Source organism: Simochromis diagramma, unplaced genomic scaffold, assembly GCF_900408965.1.
Source record: "Simochromis diagramma unplaced genomic scaffold, fSimDia1.1 OVJJ01000107.1, whole genome shotgun sequence".
NCBI lineage: Eukaryota > Metazoa > Chordata > Actinopteri > Cichliformes > Cichlidae > Simochromis > Simochromis diagramma.
In genome coordinates, this window is record NW_024387209.1 from 6,041,203 (window position 1) to 6,056,632 (window position 15,430).

The following is a 15,430-nucleotide window of genomic DNA, read 5'->3' on the forward strand; positions in this document are numbered from 1 at the left end:
CTTGGCAAAAAAAACAAAAAAACAAACGCTGGTGGAAACCTCCTAAAGGGCTTACTTTGGACCACTTTTTACTTTCAACTTGAATACAGATGTTGAGTCAGTACCTCAGTGTTTACCAGAGTCGTTTTCAAAACAGATGTCTATACTTCTACTTAAGCAAAGAATGTCTGCACTTTTGCCACCCCTATCTGTTTGACAGTGACGGTCCTTCCCTGTACTTTGCAAGTTTCAGTGACTAGTTGACATTTGGGTGCCCTCCAGCGACAAAGAAATATATAATTCATATAATCTGTTGACTCCAATCTGCATTTTACATGTGCATGTGGAAAGCCTTAAAAAAACTCCTGGTTAGACCTGCACAGTCACCAGATCTCATTCCAATAGAGCACATTTGGGTTATGGTAACAGGGGAGATTCCCATTATGGAATTGTAGCAACACAGTTAACCAGTGTAAAGACCACAGGCCAAATGAGGATGGCTGCAATTCATTGCGCTCTGGGTTGAGGGCCCACTTCAACTGCTGGAAATCCCCACATATGAGACTCAAACCCACAATCCTGGCTTAGGAGGCCAGTGCCTTATCCATTAGGCCACTGGGGTTACATGCTGTGATGCATGTGTGTAACCTGAACTGTGTGGGACACTGTCAAGTTAATATGGATAATCTCTGAGGAATGTTTCCAGCACCTTGTTGAATCTATGCAATGAAAATTAAGGTAGTTCTAAAGGCAAAATGGGCTCCCACCTGGTTCTAGTAGTACCTCAGGTGTACCTAATAAAGTGGCCAGTGGGTATACACTGTAGGCTTGTTTGTCTCCCTGACTGTTTATGTTCCCTTTTCTGTGGTTTTCTAATTTAGTCCCTGGCTCTTTGTGGTCTTATGGTACTTCATGACAAAATGCAAATATGCAAACATTTAAATGTAGTCAGGAAAAAGGGCTTAAATGAAATAGCCAAAGTCAAATCCTAAAAATAATTAGGCTACATTTCACATATGTAACTGGATAAAGCTTATAAAAAGCTCTTTTATACATTATCACTGAAGCCCATAAGTTGTTAAATTTCTTGTTAAAATTACTTACGTTGCTTACATTAAAGAACAGACCTGCTCCTTTATAGTTTCTCTTCTTATCAGTTTCAGTAAATAACATTGATCCTATAAGCTCAATTTGCTGAAGTGCCCACAAACGTAACTTACATCTGGGCAATGTACAAACAGGCTGTGAGGGGGGCTGTTAAAAATATTCTGTTTACAAATATTTGGGGAATGTAGAATTCCTTTGACTCTCTCACATGGAGCTTTGAGCCCCCCTCAGAGCTTTGAGTTTATTAACCACTCTGTGCTTTTTCCTTAGGTGCTTGTGAGTTAAATGAGTTTTGTGTGCCTGATGTATGGGCTCAGGGTTATACATTATCTTTCCACAGGAAAAATGGTCATGGATGTGTGACCAAGCGTGTCGGGACAATGATTTTGCCCTCTGGTAAACTCAGTTAACCCCCATTTGTGAACAACAAGACCCGTTACTATAGAGTTTGGAGATACTATAAGTACCAGAGAGATCTTGAGAGAGAGCAGATTTCGCCTGCAGATCCTCGCAGTCAGCAGCAGGAATTTAGAACCATGGTAAGTTTCTGCAGTGTCTAACAGACTCTGTAATGTCCACTTTTAAAGGTGTGATAGTGTTGCCTATTAGATTCCACAAAGCCTTTTCTAATGTTAATGTGGCCTGGTCTTGCAGCGGGAGTGCCTCTCTGTTCATGTTGGCCAGGCAGGCGTCCAGATGGGAAACGCATGCTGGGAGCTGTACTGCCTGGAGCACGGCATCCAGCCGGATGGTCAGACACCCAGTGACAAGACAATCGGGGGAGGAGACGACTCCTTCAACACCTTCTTCAGTGAAACCGGAGCTGGAAAACATGTTCCCAGGGCTGTCTTTGTGGACCTGGAACCAACTGTCATTGGTAAAATTTCAATTTTTTAATATAAATTTAAATATATTTATACGTAAAGGATTTGAAAAGTTTTCTCATATACTCATATACAGTTATTTTTTGTGAATACAGATGAAGTCCGTACAGGAACCTACCGCCAGCTCTTCCATCCCGAGCAGCTCATCACTGGAAAAGAAGATGCAGCCAACAACTACGCCCGAGGTCACTACACCATCGGCAAAGAGATCATTGACCTGGTTCTTGACAGAATTCGTAAACTGGTGAGTTTATCTACATGTATTAGTTTAGAGTGTAGTTATGTATGGAGAAAATAGTGCTGTTTTGTTCCCCTGCAGGCTGACCAGTGCACAGGGCTGCAGGGTTTCCTCATCTTCCACTCCTTTGGAGGAGGAACCGGCTCCGGTTTCACCTCTCTGCTCATGGAGCGTCTCTCCGTTGACTACGGCAAGAAGTCAAAGTTGGAGTTTGCAGTTTACCCAGCTCCTCAAGTGTCCACAGCTGTGGTGGAGCCCTACAACTCCATCCTTACCACCCACACCACCCTGGAGCACTCTGACTGTGCCTTCATGGTGGACAACGAAGCCATCTATGACATCTGCCGCAGGAACCTGGACATCGAGCGTCCCACCTACACCAACCTCAATAGGTTGATTGGTCAGATTGTCTCCTCCATCACCGCCTCCCTTCGCTTCGATGGAGCCTTGAATGTGGACCTGACAGAGTTCCAGACCAACTTGGTGCCCTACCCTCGCATCCACTTCCCTCTGGCCACCTATGCCCCTGTTATCTCAGCAGAGAAGGCCTATCACGAGCAGCTCTCTGTAGCTGAGATCACCAATGCCTGCTTCGAGCCAGCCAATCAGATGGTGAAGTGTGACCCTCGCCATGGAAAGTACATGGCCTGCTGCCTTCTGTACCGTGGTGACGTGGTTCCTAAAGAAGTGAACGCCGCCATCGCCACCATCAAGACGAAACGCACCATTCAGTTTGTGGACTGGTGTCCTACAGGCTTCAAGGTGGGCATCAACTACCAGCCCCCCACCGTGGTTCCTGGAGGAGACCTGGCCAAGGTGCAGAGAGCAGTGTGCATGCTGAGCAACACCACTGCCATCGCAGAGGCCTGGGCTCGACTCGACCACAAGTTCGATCTGATGTATGCCAAGAGGGCCTTCGTCCACTGGTATGTGGGAGAGGGAATGGAGGAGGGAGAGTTCTCAGAGGCCAGAGAGGACATGGCTGCCCTGGAGAAGGATTATGAGGAGGTGGGAACCGACAGCATCGGCGATGAAGGAGAGGGGGAGGAGTAATACGTTTTAGTTTTGCATAATGATATCATTATTGTATTTCAGTAGTGAGCAATGCCATATTGGTTTTTTATATATATGTGTGTGCGTGTGTGTGCAAAAATAAACCAAGAGTGCAAAGCATTTGTCTGTCTGTGCATTTCAGTTTCTCCCACTATATGTGTCTCCTCCAGCAATGTGCATGTTTGCTGTTGAACTATAATGACTTGTCTGTTGTTGTCAGCTGACACCTGAAAGCAAACAAGGCCTGAGAGAACAGTAACTAGGGAAACCAAGTGTGAGCATGTTCTTGGAAACCTTAGGTGATAGTTTGTGGTTACAGCTCTAGGGTTACCAGCAGATGCACGGGTGAAAGATTTAACAGTTCCCAACAATAGATTACACGGGTAACAGCACACAAGGTTTACACAAAAAACATCTTCTAAGGAAAACAGGTTTCTGAAAAGGCATCAGTAGACAGTAAATCTGTACTTTAGAGGATTGGTTCTGAAATTCATTTTGGGTTATAAACTTCCTAAAGCACTTTAGTCAATCTATGTCCATTTAGAAACTGGGGAAGTTCTTGTTAAACCTAACCTGTTAACTTCCTCCAGTTCACCAACAACCCTCTTAGGTGTAGGGTTACACTGTATAGTTTTATTTAATTCAATCTTATTTATATAGCACCAAATCACAGTCGCCTCATGATACTTTAGATTGTTCCTTCAGAACAAGCTGTGGGTGATGGGAGGAAGACATTCTAGTTTCAGAAACTAAAAGATATTACTTTTTAGATCTTACATATTCTGGCCTACTGGTAAATGATTTCTATCTGGGTAAAAGAAACTACCCCTACCACAAACAGGTCACTGGTGACCTGGTGGTTTTTAAGAAATTAATCTTTTGAGGAAAATTCCTTAGGAAAACATAATCCTTTGTTAATCTCCAGCCTCAGGTATTGCATTTATCCGGTTTTCTCAATAGTACCACCATACTCCCCTTTTCTTTCTCCTGTGTACATAGCTGAAAGCTCTGAACTGAGACCTGCTGGAAAAGAAACGGTGATCTCAAATGTCAGCTGGCTTTGAGGAAAGCGTGTTGCAATGTTTTCCTTGGGGAATATGCTGCCTTTGCATTGCAAATGAATCTTGACTAAAGTGGTGATGCAACGGTGAGTTGTAACAAAAGCCTATTCATTCACTCTGGGGAGGTATCCGTTATCATTCATCTGCAAGATTAGAAAACCCAGGCTGCCAATGTGTCACTTCAACATGACCAAACTTCTAATTTGAGCAGTATTTCATTAAAGAAGTAATGCTTGACACAGAAACTTTTTTTTTAATTAAAGAGTTATGAGTTAGAGCCATCCACAGATAAATGTTTGCATCATATTTAAATTTTTCATTCAGATCTGAACCACAAGGTACTGACTGCACAGACAGAACAGCAGATTTACCTTAAATCTAACATGAAAAATTAGGTGAGGTGACACAGTTATGGGCCAAATATTTCACTGTTGGTTACTTGTGTGTATAACAACAGCTTTAGTACCTTCTGTTTGTACAGTGGGTTTTCTTTTTTGTGTTCTGCACCCTCATTTGTTATTGAAGGAGCTTGTGTTTGCTTCTTCAGCTCCTCCAGTTACCACAACATTGCAGGCTGTTGCTTGGTGATGCTTGGCTATAAAGCAGCTTACTGCACTCGCATTTCACACACAATATCCCCAGCCACTCCTCTCAAGTGAACAAGGGACTCCTCAAAGCTCCAAAAATATGGTGAGAAGCCTTTCATTTTCTGTTTAAGTTCCTCTGTTGAACAGCTTCGTATGATTTCTGAGAGAAAAAAACCTCTCACAGGGACATTGGGTGTATAAAATGGAGTGTGATTTTTTTTTTAATTTATTTATTAGTTTATCTCTTTCTTGGAGTATTTATTCTTTCCAAATGCCTCCTGTATTTTTCTGCATCTTACTAAGTTTGGACCCCCTTTCAGTTTACTTCCTGTTTTATTTTGAAGGTTATATTCTGGTGTGGTTTTCTTTGTTTCCCATTCCTTTCTTTGTTCTTTTCTGATCTTTCTTAAATGTCTGATTAAATTCACCTCTTCCTTTTAGCCAATAAAAATAAGTTTAAAAAAAAACTATTCTGAAACCAAAACTGATTCAAATGATATTTTTTTATTAACCAAGTAACTAAAATTAAATCCAAATGTATAGGAAATGTCTTTAGTTTTCTTCTTTAGTTTCAAATTTGGTCAAATGTGTCAACATATCAAGCACTGAAACTGGCATGTCTACATGACAGTATTCATGATGGTATGAGAGTGGTTTATTTTAATACGCTTTCTAAACTTCTTAAATCCCCACTACAATAAATGCCCCAGTTAATTTGTGAAAAAACTAAAACACTGAAACAAAAAATGTAAAAACAATAAAGACTAAACTGAAATGAGCAAGCCATTCTAAAAACTAACTGCAAATAAAGTGAATTGAAAACAAAAAAAGATGAAAACATAAATAAATAACAGTAAGTAGTGATAAATTTGTACATCTATAATAACTCTGATATATAGTCTGTGCATATGCCTTTGTCAGTTCATTTGAGATGTTTTTCCTGCCATTGTAGTACAGACCTTTGTGTTCTTTAAGTTACCAATAAAAAGTCCCCTTTTGATGCTACAAAATACAACAGAATTTCTGTCTGCCATTGGGGTTGTTTTCTGTTGAATAATCTCCTCTGATTAGCGTATTAAAGCTGGACAGAAAATCTGTGACAAAGACATTAAAATGTAGCTTTTACTTCAGATCTTTGTTTGACATTTGAACCACTTGTTCTTGCAGCGTGAGTGTATCTCTGTCCATGTTGGCCAAGCCGGTGCCCAGATAGGCAATGCATGCTGGGAGCTGTACTGCCTGGAGCACGGCATCCAGCCGGATGGTCAGATGCCCAGTGACAAGACCATTGGAGGAGGAGACGACTCCTTCAACACCTTCTTCAGTGAAACCGGAGCTGGAAAACATGTTCCCAGGGCTGTCTTTGTGGACCTGGAACCAACTGTCATTGGTAAGAATGCAGGAATAACTAGAGAGTGATAAATTAAGTGTCAAACCAAACCACCATTCCTAATCTTTGAGTATACTCTCAATGTCTTCCAAATACAGATGAAGTGCGTACAGGAACCTACCGCCAGCTCTTCCACCCCGAGCAGCTCATCACTGGAAAAGAAGATGCAGCCAACAACTACGCCCGAGGTCACTACACCATCGGGAAGGAGATCATTGACCTGGTTCTTGACAGAATTCGTAAACTGGTGAGTTTATCACTTGTAATGTCATGAGTTAAAATTTCCAGTGTAACTAGTAACAATAAAAAGATTTATTTTCTACCACCAGGCTGACCAGTGCACAGGGCTGCAGGGTTTCCTCATCTTCCACTCCTTTGGAGGAGGAACTGGCTCGGGTTTCACCTCCCTGCTGATGGAGCGTCTCTCTGTTGACTACGGCAAGAAGTCAAAGCTAGAATTCGCCATCTATCCAGCTCCTCAAGTGTCCACAGCTGTGGTGGAGCCTTATAACTCCATCCTGACCACCCACACCACCCTGGAGCACTCTGACTGTGCCTTCATGGTGGACAATGAGGCCATCTATGACATCTGCCGCAGGAACTTGGACATCGAGCGTCCCACCTACACCAACCTCAACAGGCTGATTGGTCAGATTGTCTCCTCCATCACCGCCTCCCTTCGCTTTGACGGAGCCTTGAACGTGGACCTGACAGAGTTCCAGACCAACCTGGTGCCCTACCCTCGCATCCACTTCCCTCTGGCCACCTATGCCCCTGTTATCTCAGCAGAGAAGGCCTATCACGAGCAGCTCTCTGTAGCTGAGATCACCAATGCCTGCTTCGAGCCGGCCAATCAGATGGTGAAGTGTGACCCTCGCCATGGGAAGTACATGGCCTGCTGCCTCCTGTACCGTGGTGATGTGGTACCCAAAGATGTGAACGCCGCCATCGCCACCATCAAGACGAAACGCACCATTCAGTTTGTGGACTGGTGTCCTACAGGTTTCAAGGTGGGCATCAACTACCAGCCCCCCACCGTGGTTCCTGGAGGAGACCTGGCCAAAGTGCAGAGAGCCGTGTGCATGCTGAGCAACACCACTGCCATCGCAGAGGCCTGGGCTCGACTCGACCACAAGTTCGATCTGATGTACGCCAAGAGGGCCTTCGTCCACTGGTATGTGGGAGAGGGAATGGAGGAGGGAGAGTTCTCAGAGGCCAGAGAGGACATGGCTGCCCTGGAGAAGGATTATGAGGAGGTGGGAACTGACAGCATCGGCGATGAAGGAGAAGAAGAGGGGGAGGAGTTTTAAAGCTAAATTAATCAATGAGATCAAGTCTAAGTTTCTTTCAAACAAACTGAGCTGCACATTCCTGTAGGTTTTAGACAATAACCTGACAAAAGCTTTGTTTGTAGCACAGTAAAGCCTTTTGTTGCTCCTTCAGTTCTGTGAAATTAAAACTACTACCTATAAACCTTTCAAAGTTGGCAAGCACCTCGACATTTGCATTGTTGTATAATATTCTTAGACTCTAGTTTCCACTCTACAATCCTCTGTTTACAGTGACAAGATATCATGTTTACCGTGTGTCTTTTTCTTGAGACATTAAACTGACAAGTCTTTGTCTAATCATGCTGCACAACTCAAGCTTTATTTGCCCTTCCTGAATAGCCTGAATATCTAAATCTTACGTACCAAAAAAACAACAACCCGGGATTAGACCTGCTTTCCCTGTAGTGTTTGCTCTTCCTCCATAAAGAATAAATGTGAGGTAATCACTTGTTGCAGTTTATTTATTCATATGTTTTGGAACAAATATGTCATTATGTTGTCTTAAGGAGGTTTTCTTTGTCATTATTTGAAAGGGAAGCTGAACGTAAGAATGCATGTTTGCGAGCTTTTTACATTTTATATGACATATCTCAGAAATAAGTTTAAAAACTCTTAAATGACTGCAATTAAAAATAGTATAAAATTATTATTTTTTTAATCGCTAAAATTAACAACGGGATGTGAAGAAACAACCACTTAGAATTCACGTCCAAGTTGTGTTCATTTTGGTGAGGAGATATTAAGTGAGTGTTTCAGTGTAACCTTTGTTTTACAAGGTAATTCATGAACAACACGTCCTGAGTTGAAATGGCAGCCTGGCAAAAGACAAAGGTTATTGGGAAAAAGGGGGTAAGAATCAAAGGAAAAAAGTAAACACTTTTAAAAGCATTTTTTTAAAGTTAAAAGTGTTTAGGTATAAGACACACTTGTATGAATGTGTTTGTGGGTGAAGCTTATAGCAGAAAAGCACTTTGAGTGCTCAAAGTAGATACCAGAGAATGTCTCATAACACCCACTTTACCTGGTGGTAAAAGTTTTAATCAAATTCTTTCGAGGGTAATTACAACAAAAGTTAAAAAGTCACAGTTATATGTCATCACTACAATAACGTCAGTTCAACTTTCTTTGTTTTCCCTAAAGAAAAAAAATCAAGAATTAATGCACCTTAATTTCAGTTTTTCAAACTATTTAAAGTATTTTTCATCTGGCTCTCTGAGCCCAACTAATATTTAAAACTTTATTTCAAAGCCTGATGGACAATTATTGTAGGCAACGGTGGCTTTTAATTCACCTTTTATCCAGACTAGCTTTTTTGTTTCTGTCTTAACACGAAATGTGAAGACACGTTTAGAGCTGAAAAGACGACATACTGAAAGACGACATACAAAATCGGACCGTATGTGAATGCAGCACTACCCAACGTTCGTTCCCGCCAACAGGAAATTCAAACCTTCGGTTTGGCTACGCCCCCTCAAAAAGTATAAATAAGACCGGCTGCTCTTCCGCTCTTCAGTCCTGCCTTCACCAACCGATTCTTCAACGTCGGGTCGAAGGAGAAAACAGCACAAAAATGGTAAGCTTAGTAAACGTTTGTCGGTTTTTTTTTTTAAATAACGTTGCTTGCTTTCTTTTTAAAAGTCACATAATGACGGGTGTTACAATAAACGCAAGGTTTTTGTTAAAAAAAAAAGATATAAAAAAACTGCTAAGCGCTATGGACTAATTTATTTAAATCTTAAAATATAGCTCTAAATACAAGTATTTTGAATATATTTTTTAAAAAAAATTCTGTTTTGTGTACGCATGTGCGCACTTAACATTATGTGACGTGGAAGCAGGCCAAACTGCTGGCGCAGTTAAAACTAAAGAGACAAAAAAAGAGTGCAGATCAAACCCCACGAGTTCGTAATAAAAAAGACGTTTTAAAGAAATAGAAATGGCCTGTAACGGTCGTGTGCACACGTGTCATGTCTTTCTGTAAGCGGTCGTGCTGAAACTGAAACTTATGGGTTTTTTTTTTTTAACTGGCGCCATTAGATAACGCCCTGTCCGTGAACGTTACACAGAGGTGGGGATCAGAGTGGGGGCAGGGAGCAGAGCTGCTTCCGCTCTCAATGGATTTTTTTTTTTTTCAAAACTCCTCTGCCCGCAGGGTGATTTTTAGTGATCTGCTGTTTTTGGGAGGGGTCACCCTGCCCTGTTGGAGCTCATCAGGCATGCGGAAAGCCCTACCTAAGGGTAAAACTGCTGCTCGGATGTTCCGGCATGTCCTGACACTGCACTGAAGTTAATCTTTTTTCCTTTCACTCTACAATTGAATCTGTCTTGTTTCCAAAAATCTTACAAATGAAATTACTAAGTCTTCTGAATTAAACATTTTTAAATAAATGTTAATGTTTAATGTCATTAAACATTCAGACACTTAGATCTGGCCACCTACACCACTTTGTTTTTCATTTCAGAATTTTTTTTTTTGATTGTACTTTAACCCACGAGTTTACTCACTATATAGAGGGTAATATTCTCAATGCCTTTGTTACTTGCTTTAATAAAGAACCTAAACCTTCAATAAGACTAATGGGAGGTTAGTTTTTTAAATCAGGTCTAGATACTTACAGAAACTTTAAAGTTCAGTCAAATTGATTAGTACAATTAGTTACACCTTTGTTAGTATCACATTCAACTCTCTTTTTGCTTCTGAGGGTTCTTGATTCAAAAGACTTTGAGAAACAACCACACAAAGGACGGAAATGGACATAACCAGGAAACCACTTTAATCTGGATTCCAACAGCTCATTTCCAAATATAGGAAAATAAAACTTTTGGTTCACCTTTTTAGACTTTCTGTTGGATTAAAATCTTTCAGTGTTTGGACATGGTGCAAATATTTACAAAGCCCTGTTGTTCACGAGAACATGCAAGTTTATTACTACCTTAAAAAGCTTTGACCTTCCTCAAAAGTAAAATAATCTGGACTGTAATTAGAGTAATAGTATACTTTTCCTGTTTATGATCTGCTGTGTATTTGCTAACCAAGATCAAAATATTAAAACTGATATGGTGCCCTATTAACCAGGGTTTTTCATGCACTCACCCAAATGCAAATAACCAGTTTTGGCAACAAGATTACTTATTCAAACATGCATGACAGTCTTAAATATTTGATCATTTATAGACTGCCTTAAAATGCAGTTCTGTGATAAACATTGTAAATGCAAAGCAAGAGCTAGGCTAACTCATCTTTTCCTCTGCTCTTCCACAGCGTGAGTGTATTTCAATGCACGTCGGCCAGGCCGGAGCCCAAATGGGCAATGCATGCTGGGAGCTGTACTGCCTGGAGCATGGCATCCAGCCGGACGGTCAAATGCCCAGTGACAAAACTATCGGAGGAGGCGACGACTCCTTCAACACCTTCTTCAGTGAGACTGGCGCTGGCAAACATGTTCCCAGAGCAATCTTTGTGGACTTGGAGCCGACAGTCATTGGTAAATATTTCTAAATGTGCAGCTTGGTCCCTTATTTTAAAATCAGTTGTGTATGAGAAAGTTTAAATTAATGTTGAAGTTCCCCACAAATGACTACAGATGAGCAAAAAGTCAGTAAGGTACACATCATTCTCCAGTATATTTGCAACTTCACCAGATAACAAGACATCGATCCCCTTTCTGTGCCATTTTCTTCAATCTGCTTTGTTTTTTTTCCCTGCTGATACCAACACTGCTGGCTCTGAGCTCTGGATTACATTAGCCACTTTACTTTTGTTGGCGTCATTAGGAACATTTTTGTCTTGTTCTCTGACTTCGTATCACTCAATCAGTGGAACAGCCTCTTGATGTTTGTCGAAGTTTCCCCTAACTGTCAAATTCAAATTTGGTCAGACAGGTTTTACTACAAAAATCTGGCTTTCTTCTGACTAATGCTACCAATCTTCCATTTGCTATTTATTCATGATGTCATTGCCATTTTGTTAAACTCCTGCACAGTTGGTGTGGAGCACTCATAATTTTGTTGTACATGTACCATGACAATAAAGGGCTATTCTAATAGAATAGAATAGAACAGAACAGAATAGCTAGTTAGCTGCTCACTGTTGGTGCTAGCAGCACAAGTGAGGCACTTGAAAGCAAAACTAAGAGCCACATGCTTTGGTTTTAGCCTTCACATAGGAATTGGTCCAAAGGCTCTTGGAGGCAATTGCAAAAGTCAGTTTGTCATTTTTAAGTTGGGTTGCCATCCATTATGACTTGGGCAATAAAAGTGAGTGTTGACTCACAATTTTTTCAAATTAAATAAATGTGGTCGAGTTACTTTAAGTTTCTTGTAGGAAGCCATTTCATAACCCCTCAATAAATGGTCTAAAATAGGCTTAAATATAGCTTCATTCTGAATAAATGATTTTACTCATATCATAAATTTTTGCAGCTTTGGACACAAATATAAGGAAGGCGCCCAGTGTTTCATGATGAAGTGGAGCTACCACTAAAGGTCTATTTGTTTGTTCCTCAGATGAAGTCCGTACAGGAACCTACCGCCAGCTTTTCCACCCCGAGCAGCTCATCACTGGAAAGGAAGACGCAGCCAACAACTACGCCCGAGGTCACTACACAGTGGGTAAAGAGATCATTGACCTGGTTCTTGACAGGACTCGCAAACTGGTGAGCACAAATCTTTGGAACAAGTTAAAGCTGGTGCTTTTAATAAGACTTGAGGGTTAACGTTTCAGACACTTTATTTTCCAGGCTGACCAGTGCACAGGGCTGCAGGGTTTCCTCATCTTCCACTCATTTGGCGGAGGAACCGGCTCCGGTTTCACCTCTCTGCTCATGGAGCGTCTCTCCGTTGACTACGGCAAGAAGTCAAAGTTGGAGTTTGCAGTTTACCCAGCTCCTCAAGTGTCCACAGCTGTGGTGGAGCCCTACAACTCCATCCTTACCACCCACACCACCCTGGAGCACTCTGACTGTGCCTTCATGGTGGACAACGAAGCCATCTATGACATCTGCCGCAGGAACCTGGACATCGAGCGTCCCACCTACACCAACCTCAACAGGCTGATTGGTCAGATTGTCTCCTCCATCACCGCCTCCCTTCGCTTCGATGGAGCCTTGAACGTGGACCTGACAGAGTTCCAGACCAACCTGGTGCCCTACCCTCGCATCCACTTCCCTCTGGCCACCTATGCCCCTGTTATCTCAGCAGAGAAGGCCTATCACGAGCAGCTCTCTGTAGCTGATATCACCAATGCCTGCTTCGAGCCGGCCAATCAGATGGTGAAGTGTGACCCTCGCCATGGAAAGTACATGGCCTGCTGCCTCCTGTACCGTGGTGATGTGGTTCCCAAAGATGTCAATTCAGCCATTGCCACCATCAAGACGAAACGCACCATTCAGTTTGTGGACTGGTGTCCTACAGGCTTCAAGGTGGGCATCAACTACCAGCCCCCCACCGTGGTTCCTGGAGGAGACCTGGCCAAGGTGCAGAGAGCAGTGTGCATGCTGAGCAACACCACTGCCATCGCAGAGGCCTGGGCTCGACTCGACCACAAGTTCGATCTGATGTACGCCAAGAGGGCCTTCGTCCACTGGTATGTGGGAGAGGGAATGGAGGAGGGAGAGTTCTCAGAGGCCAGAGAGGACATGGCTGCCCTGGAGAAGGATTATGAGGAGGTGGGAACCGACAGTGTTGGAGAGGAGGACGAAGGCGAGGAGTACTAAGCTTCTGGAAGGTCCATTTGCTGATTGCTGTAGTTCAGTGTTTACAAAGCAATATTGGACTTGTATCTTTCTGCAGTTCTGCACATTCCAGCCAGCAATGCATTTATTCCAAATAAAACCACAATAATAAAGTTATACTTTGTCTGTGTTTACTTTGGGTCGGAATGAATGCAATCTCTCAAGTTGTAATGTGTACATTCTATGAAACATGAAGTTCAGAGAATTAGAGTTTAAGTTTTGTGTGAATTATTTTATGTATTTATTTTGTTTTGTTAAATGTAATCAAAGTAAATGCTTGGAAATGAGTGACTCAAACCTGGTTAGCTGGAAGAAAACTTGCAGAAAAATTAATTTAAACATTTGTAGCTCCAGCTAATCAAATTGAAGAGTCTATAAAAAGCTATTAAAACATGTGAAGAGATCTAAATTTAAAGGATTAAAATGGTGCAAGTATAGCTAAGTGGTATGCATGGATGTAGTTCTACAAAACCGCAATAAAGAACTGGCTGTAGCGACGCCTCAGACAAAGTCAGAACTCGCATGAAGTATTTGCAGCACTTACACACGAAAAGATTTATTTAAGGTCTTACAGATACAAAATAGCTTTTATTTTTTTCTCTTAGAATAGTTTTTTTTTTTAAAGATTTTCTTTTATCTTGCGTGAGGCAACAAACAATATTCAGAGACACAAAATCCAAATGGCACAAAGGATGTTAGTCGTGTGAGGAGAGGAAATTAAATGTCAGTCTTCACACTGCATTACAACACTTTTAGAGCATTCAGATGCTTTCAAATACATGTAGACATAAATATGCATTTTAAATTTAGCTTATTCCTTGAGGCAAAATTCAATTCATTTCAACAGCTACAACACTTTCAGATTGGATTTCAACAGGTAACAATCAGATTTAAAACTGAAAACCACTTTCAATAGCCACATGATCCAGGTTTAATTTTCATTACTTCTTTCTCCTGAAGGTCCCTGGACACACCTGTGTAAACTATCGAAACAGATTAACTCCTTGCTAAAATCTTCAGTCTCTGTGACTCCTATTAATGCTGTCGTTTGTCAGTAGACAGAAAGAGAAAGGTAGGTTACAAGTCAAGCGCGTGGGTCAAGTTGTTGGGGTCCGTTCATCAGAGCCCTGCTCGATACTGGTTTTACTGGGGCAGAGCTTTGAGAATGGCATTCACCTCCTCGGCAACTGCAGTCAGTGCAAACTCAAACTGGTCCTGGAAAAGAGAAAAGGCCAATTTTCCATTGGTACTCCCCGAAGTTAAAGGAACTTAGCGTAAAGTAGAAAATACTGGAAGCTAAGAAATGCTCAAGTCTGTCTGCAAAAGTTTTGTACTCTTATATGCATTTAATGTAAGACTGAAAGACATATCCCTGAACACAAAGACTAGTAGCAAAACACCCCATCAAAAGTTTTTTCAACAATAACTGCCCACATTTGAATGAAGTGTGTGGTTAAAACTAGTCCACCAATCAGAGAAAGAACAAAGACATATTTGGACCTAATTGTTCAATTAGAATCATCAAAATGATTTGATGTGACTAACTGATATTACCTTACCACATATGATTTAGCTCTATAAAAACCAAGTTAAAATATTAAAACTCCTTCCAACACTAGTTTCAATTAATGTTGGAAACCAGAATAAAACTGAAACCAATTAAAACTAGAAACCAGTTTAAAATAACCATAAACCTAAATCTAGTTTAAAGTCATGAAGCAGTCTAAAACCAGCTAAAAACTAAACAAAGTCAAAGCTATGCCATAAACCAGTCTAAATCCAGTTAAAATAATGTAGTCACCAAATTCAGATAAAGCTTCTTTTTTTAAAATAGTTTAAGACAGATTTTTTCTTTCTTTCTTATTATTCTTCAGAAAAACAAAAAATGAATTGCAAGTAAATGAAAAGAGAGAAGAGAAACTCACCTTGGTGCGGACCATCCCAGGCCTCTGATCTCGGACATGCTCCAGTGTAGCAGCGATGTCTATCTCTTTCACGCCTGCAAAAAGAGATAGACTGGTTAAACTTTTATTACAAGATTGTTTTTTGTAAGGACTGAGGAAAAGGG

At 41.3% G+C, this 15,430-nt stretch overlaps 2 protein-coding genes across 9 annotated transcripts in view; one reads left to right on the forward strand and one right to left on the reverse strand.

The window, feature by feature from the left end:
• The first annotated feature begins 1,767 nt into the window (after positions 1–1,767).
• Positions 1,768–13,479, forward strand: LOC120746069 (tubulin alpha-1A chain-like). Of its 5 annotated transcripts, XM_040051296.1 has the most exons (5): positions 4,889–5,012; positions 6,077–6,299; positions 6,398–6,546; positions 6,629–7,555; positions 13,297–13,479. In XM_040051296.1, the coding sequence occupies exons 1-5, from the start codon at positions 5,010–5,012 to the stop codon at positions 13,342–13,344; spliced, it is 1,350 nt and encodes a 449-aa protein (XP_039907230.1). In that variant the 5' UTR covers positions 4,889–5,009; the 3' UTR covers positions 13,345–13,479. The 5 variants fall into 5 exon arrangements, with proteins under 5 accessions (XP_039907232.1, XP_039907231.1, XP_039907228.1 ...); XM_040051298.1 differs by lacking the exons at positions 4,889–5,012; positions 6,077–6,299; positions 6,398–6,546; positions 6,629–7,555; positions 13,297–13,479 and adding exons at positions 1,768–1,963; positions 2,066–2,214; positions 2,290–3,250; positions 7,590–7,940; XM_040051297.1 differs by lacking the exons at positions 4,889–5,012; positions 6,077–6,299; positions 6,398–6,546; positions 6,629–7,555; positions 13,297–13,479 and adding exons at positions 1,768–1,963; positions 2,066–2,214; positions 2,290–3,216; positions 7,556–7,940.
• Positions 13,480–13,890: 411 nt separating this feature from the next.
• ptprnb (protein tyrosine phosphatase receptor type Nb) overlaps positions 13,891–15,430 on the reverse strand; it is a 44,481-nt gene continuing 42,941 nt past the window's right edge. For 3 of the 4 annotated variants that reach the window (XM_040051290.1, XM_040051289.1, XM_040051291.1), the window contains 2 exons: positions 15,288–15,361; positions 14,506–14,577 (listed from right to left, as the gene is read on the reverse strand). In XM_040051290.1, the coding sequence (XP_039907224.1) occupies positions 14,506–14,577; positions 15,288–15,361 (146 nt within the window). Of the gene's footprint in view, positions 14,578–15,287; positions 15,362–15,430 lie in introns of all 4 variants that reach the window. The other variant, XM_040051288.1, reaches the window with a different exon arrangement.

What these genes read in the sequence shown, in the direction of transcription:
- LOC120746069 (XM_040051294.1), top strand. An exon ending in CCTGGAACCAACTGTCATTG is followed by an intron (nt 6,300 to 6,397) that starts GTAAGAATGCAG and finishes TTCCAAATACAG; the next exon opens with ATGAAGTGCGTACAGGAACC. An exon ending in TTGACAGAATTCGTAAACTG is followed by an intron (nt 6,547 to 6,628) that starts GTGAGTTTATCA and finishes TTCTACCACCAG; the next exon opens with GCTGACCAGTGCACAGGGCT.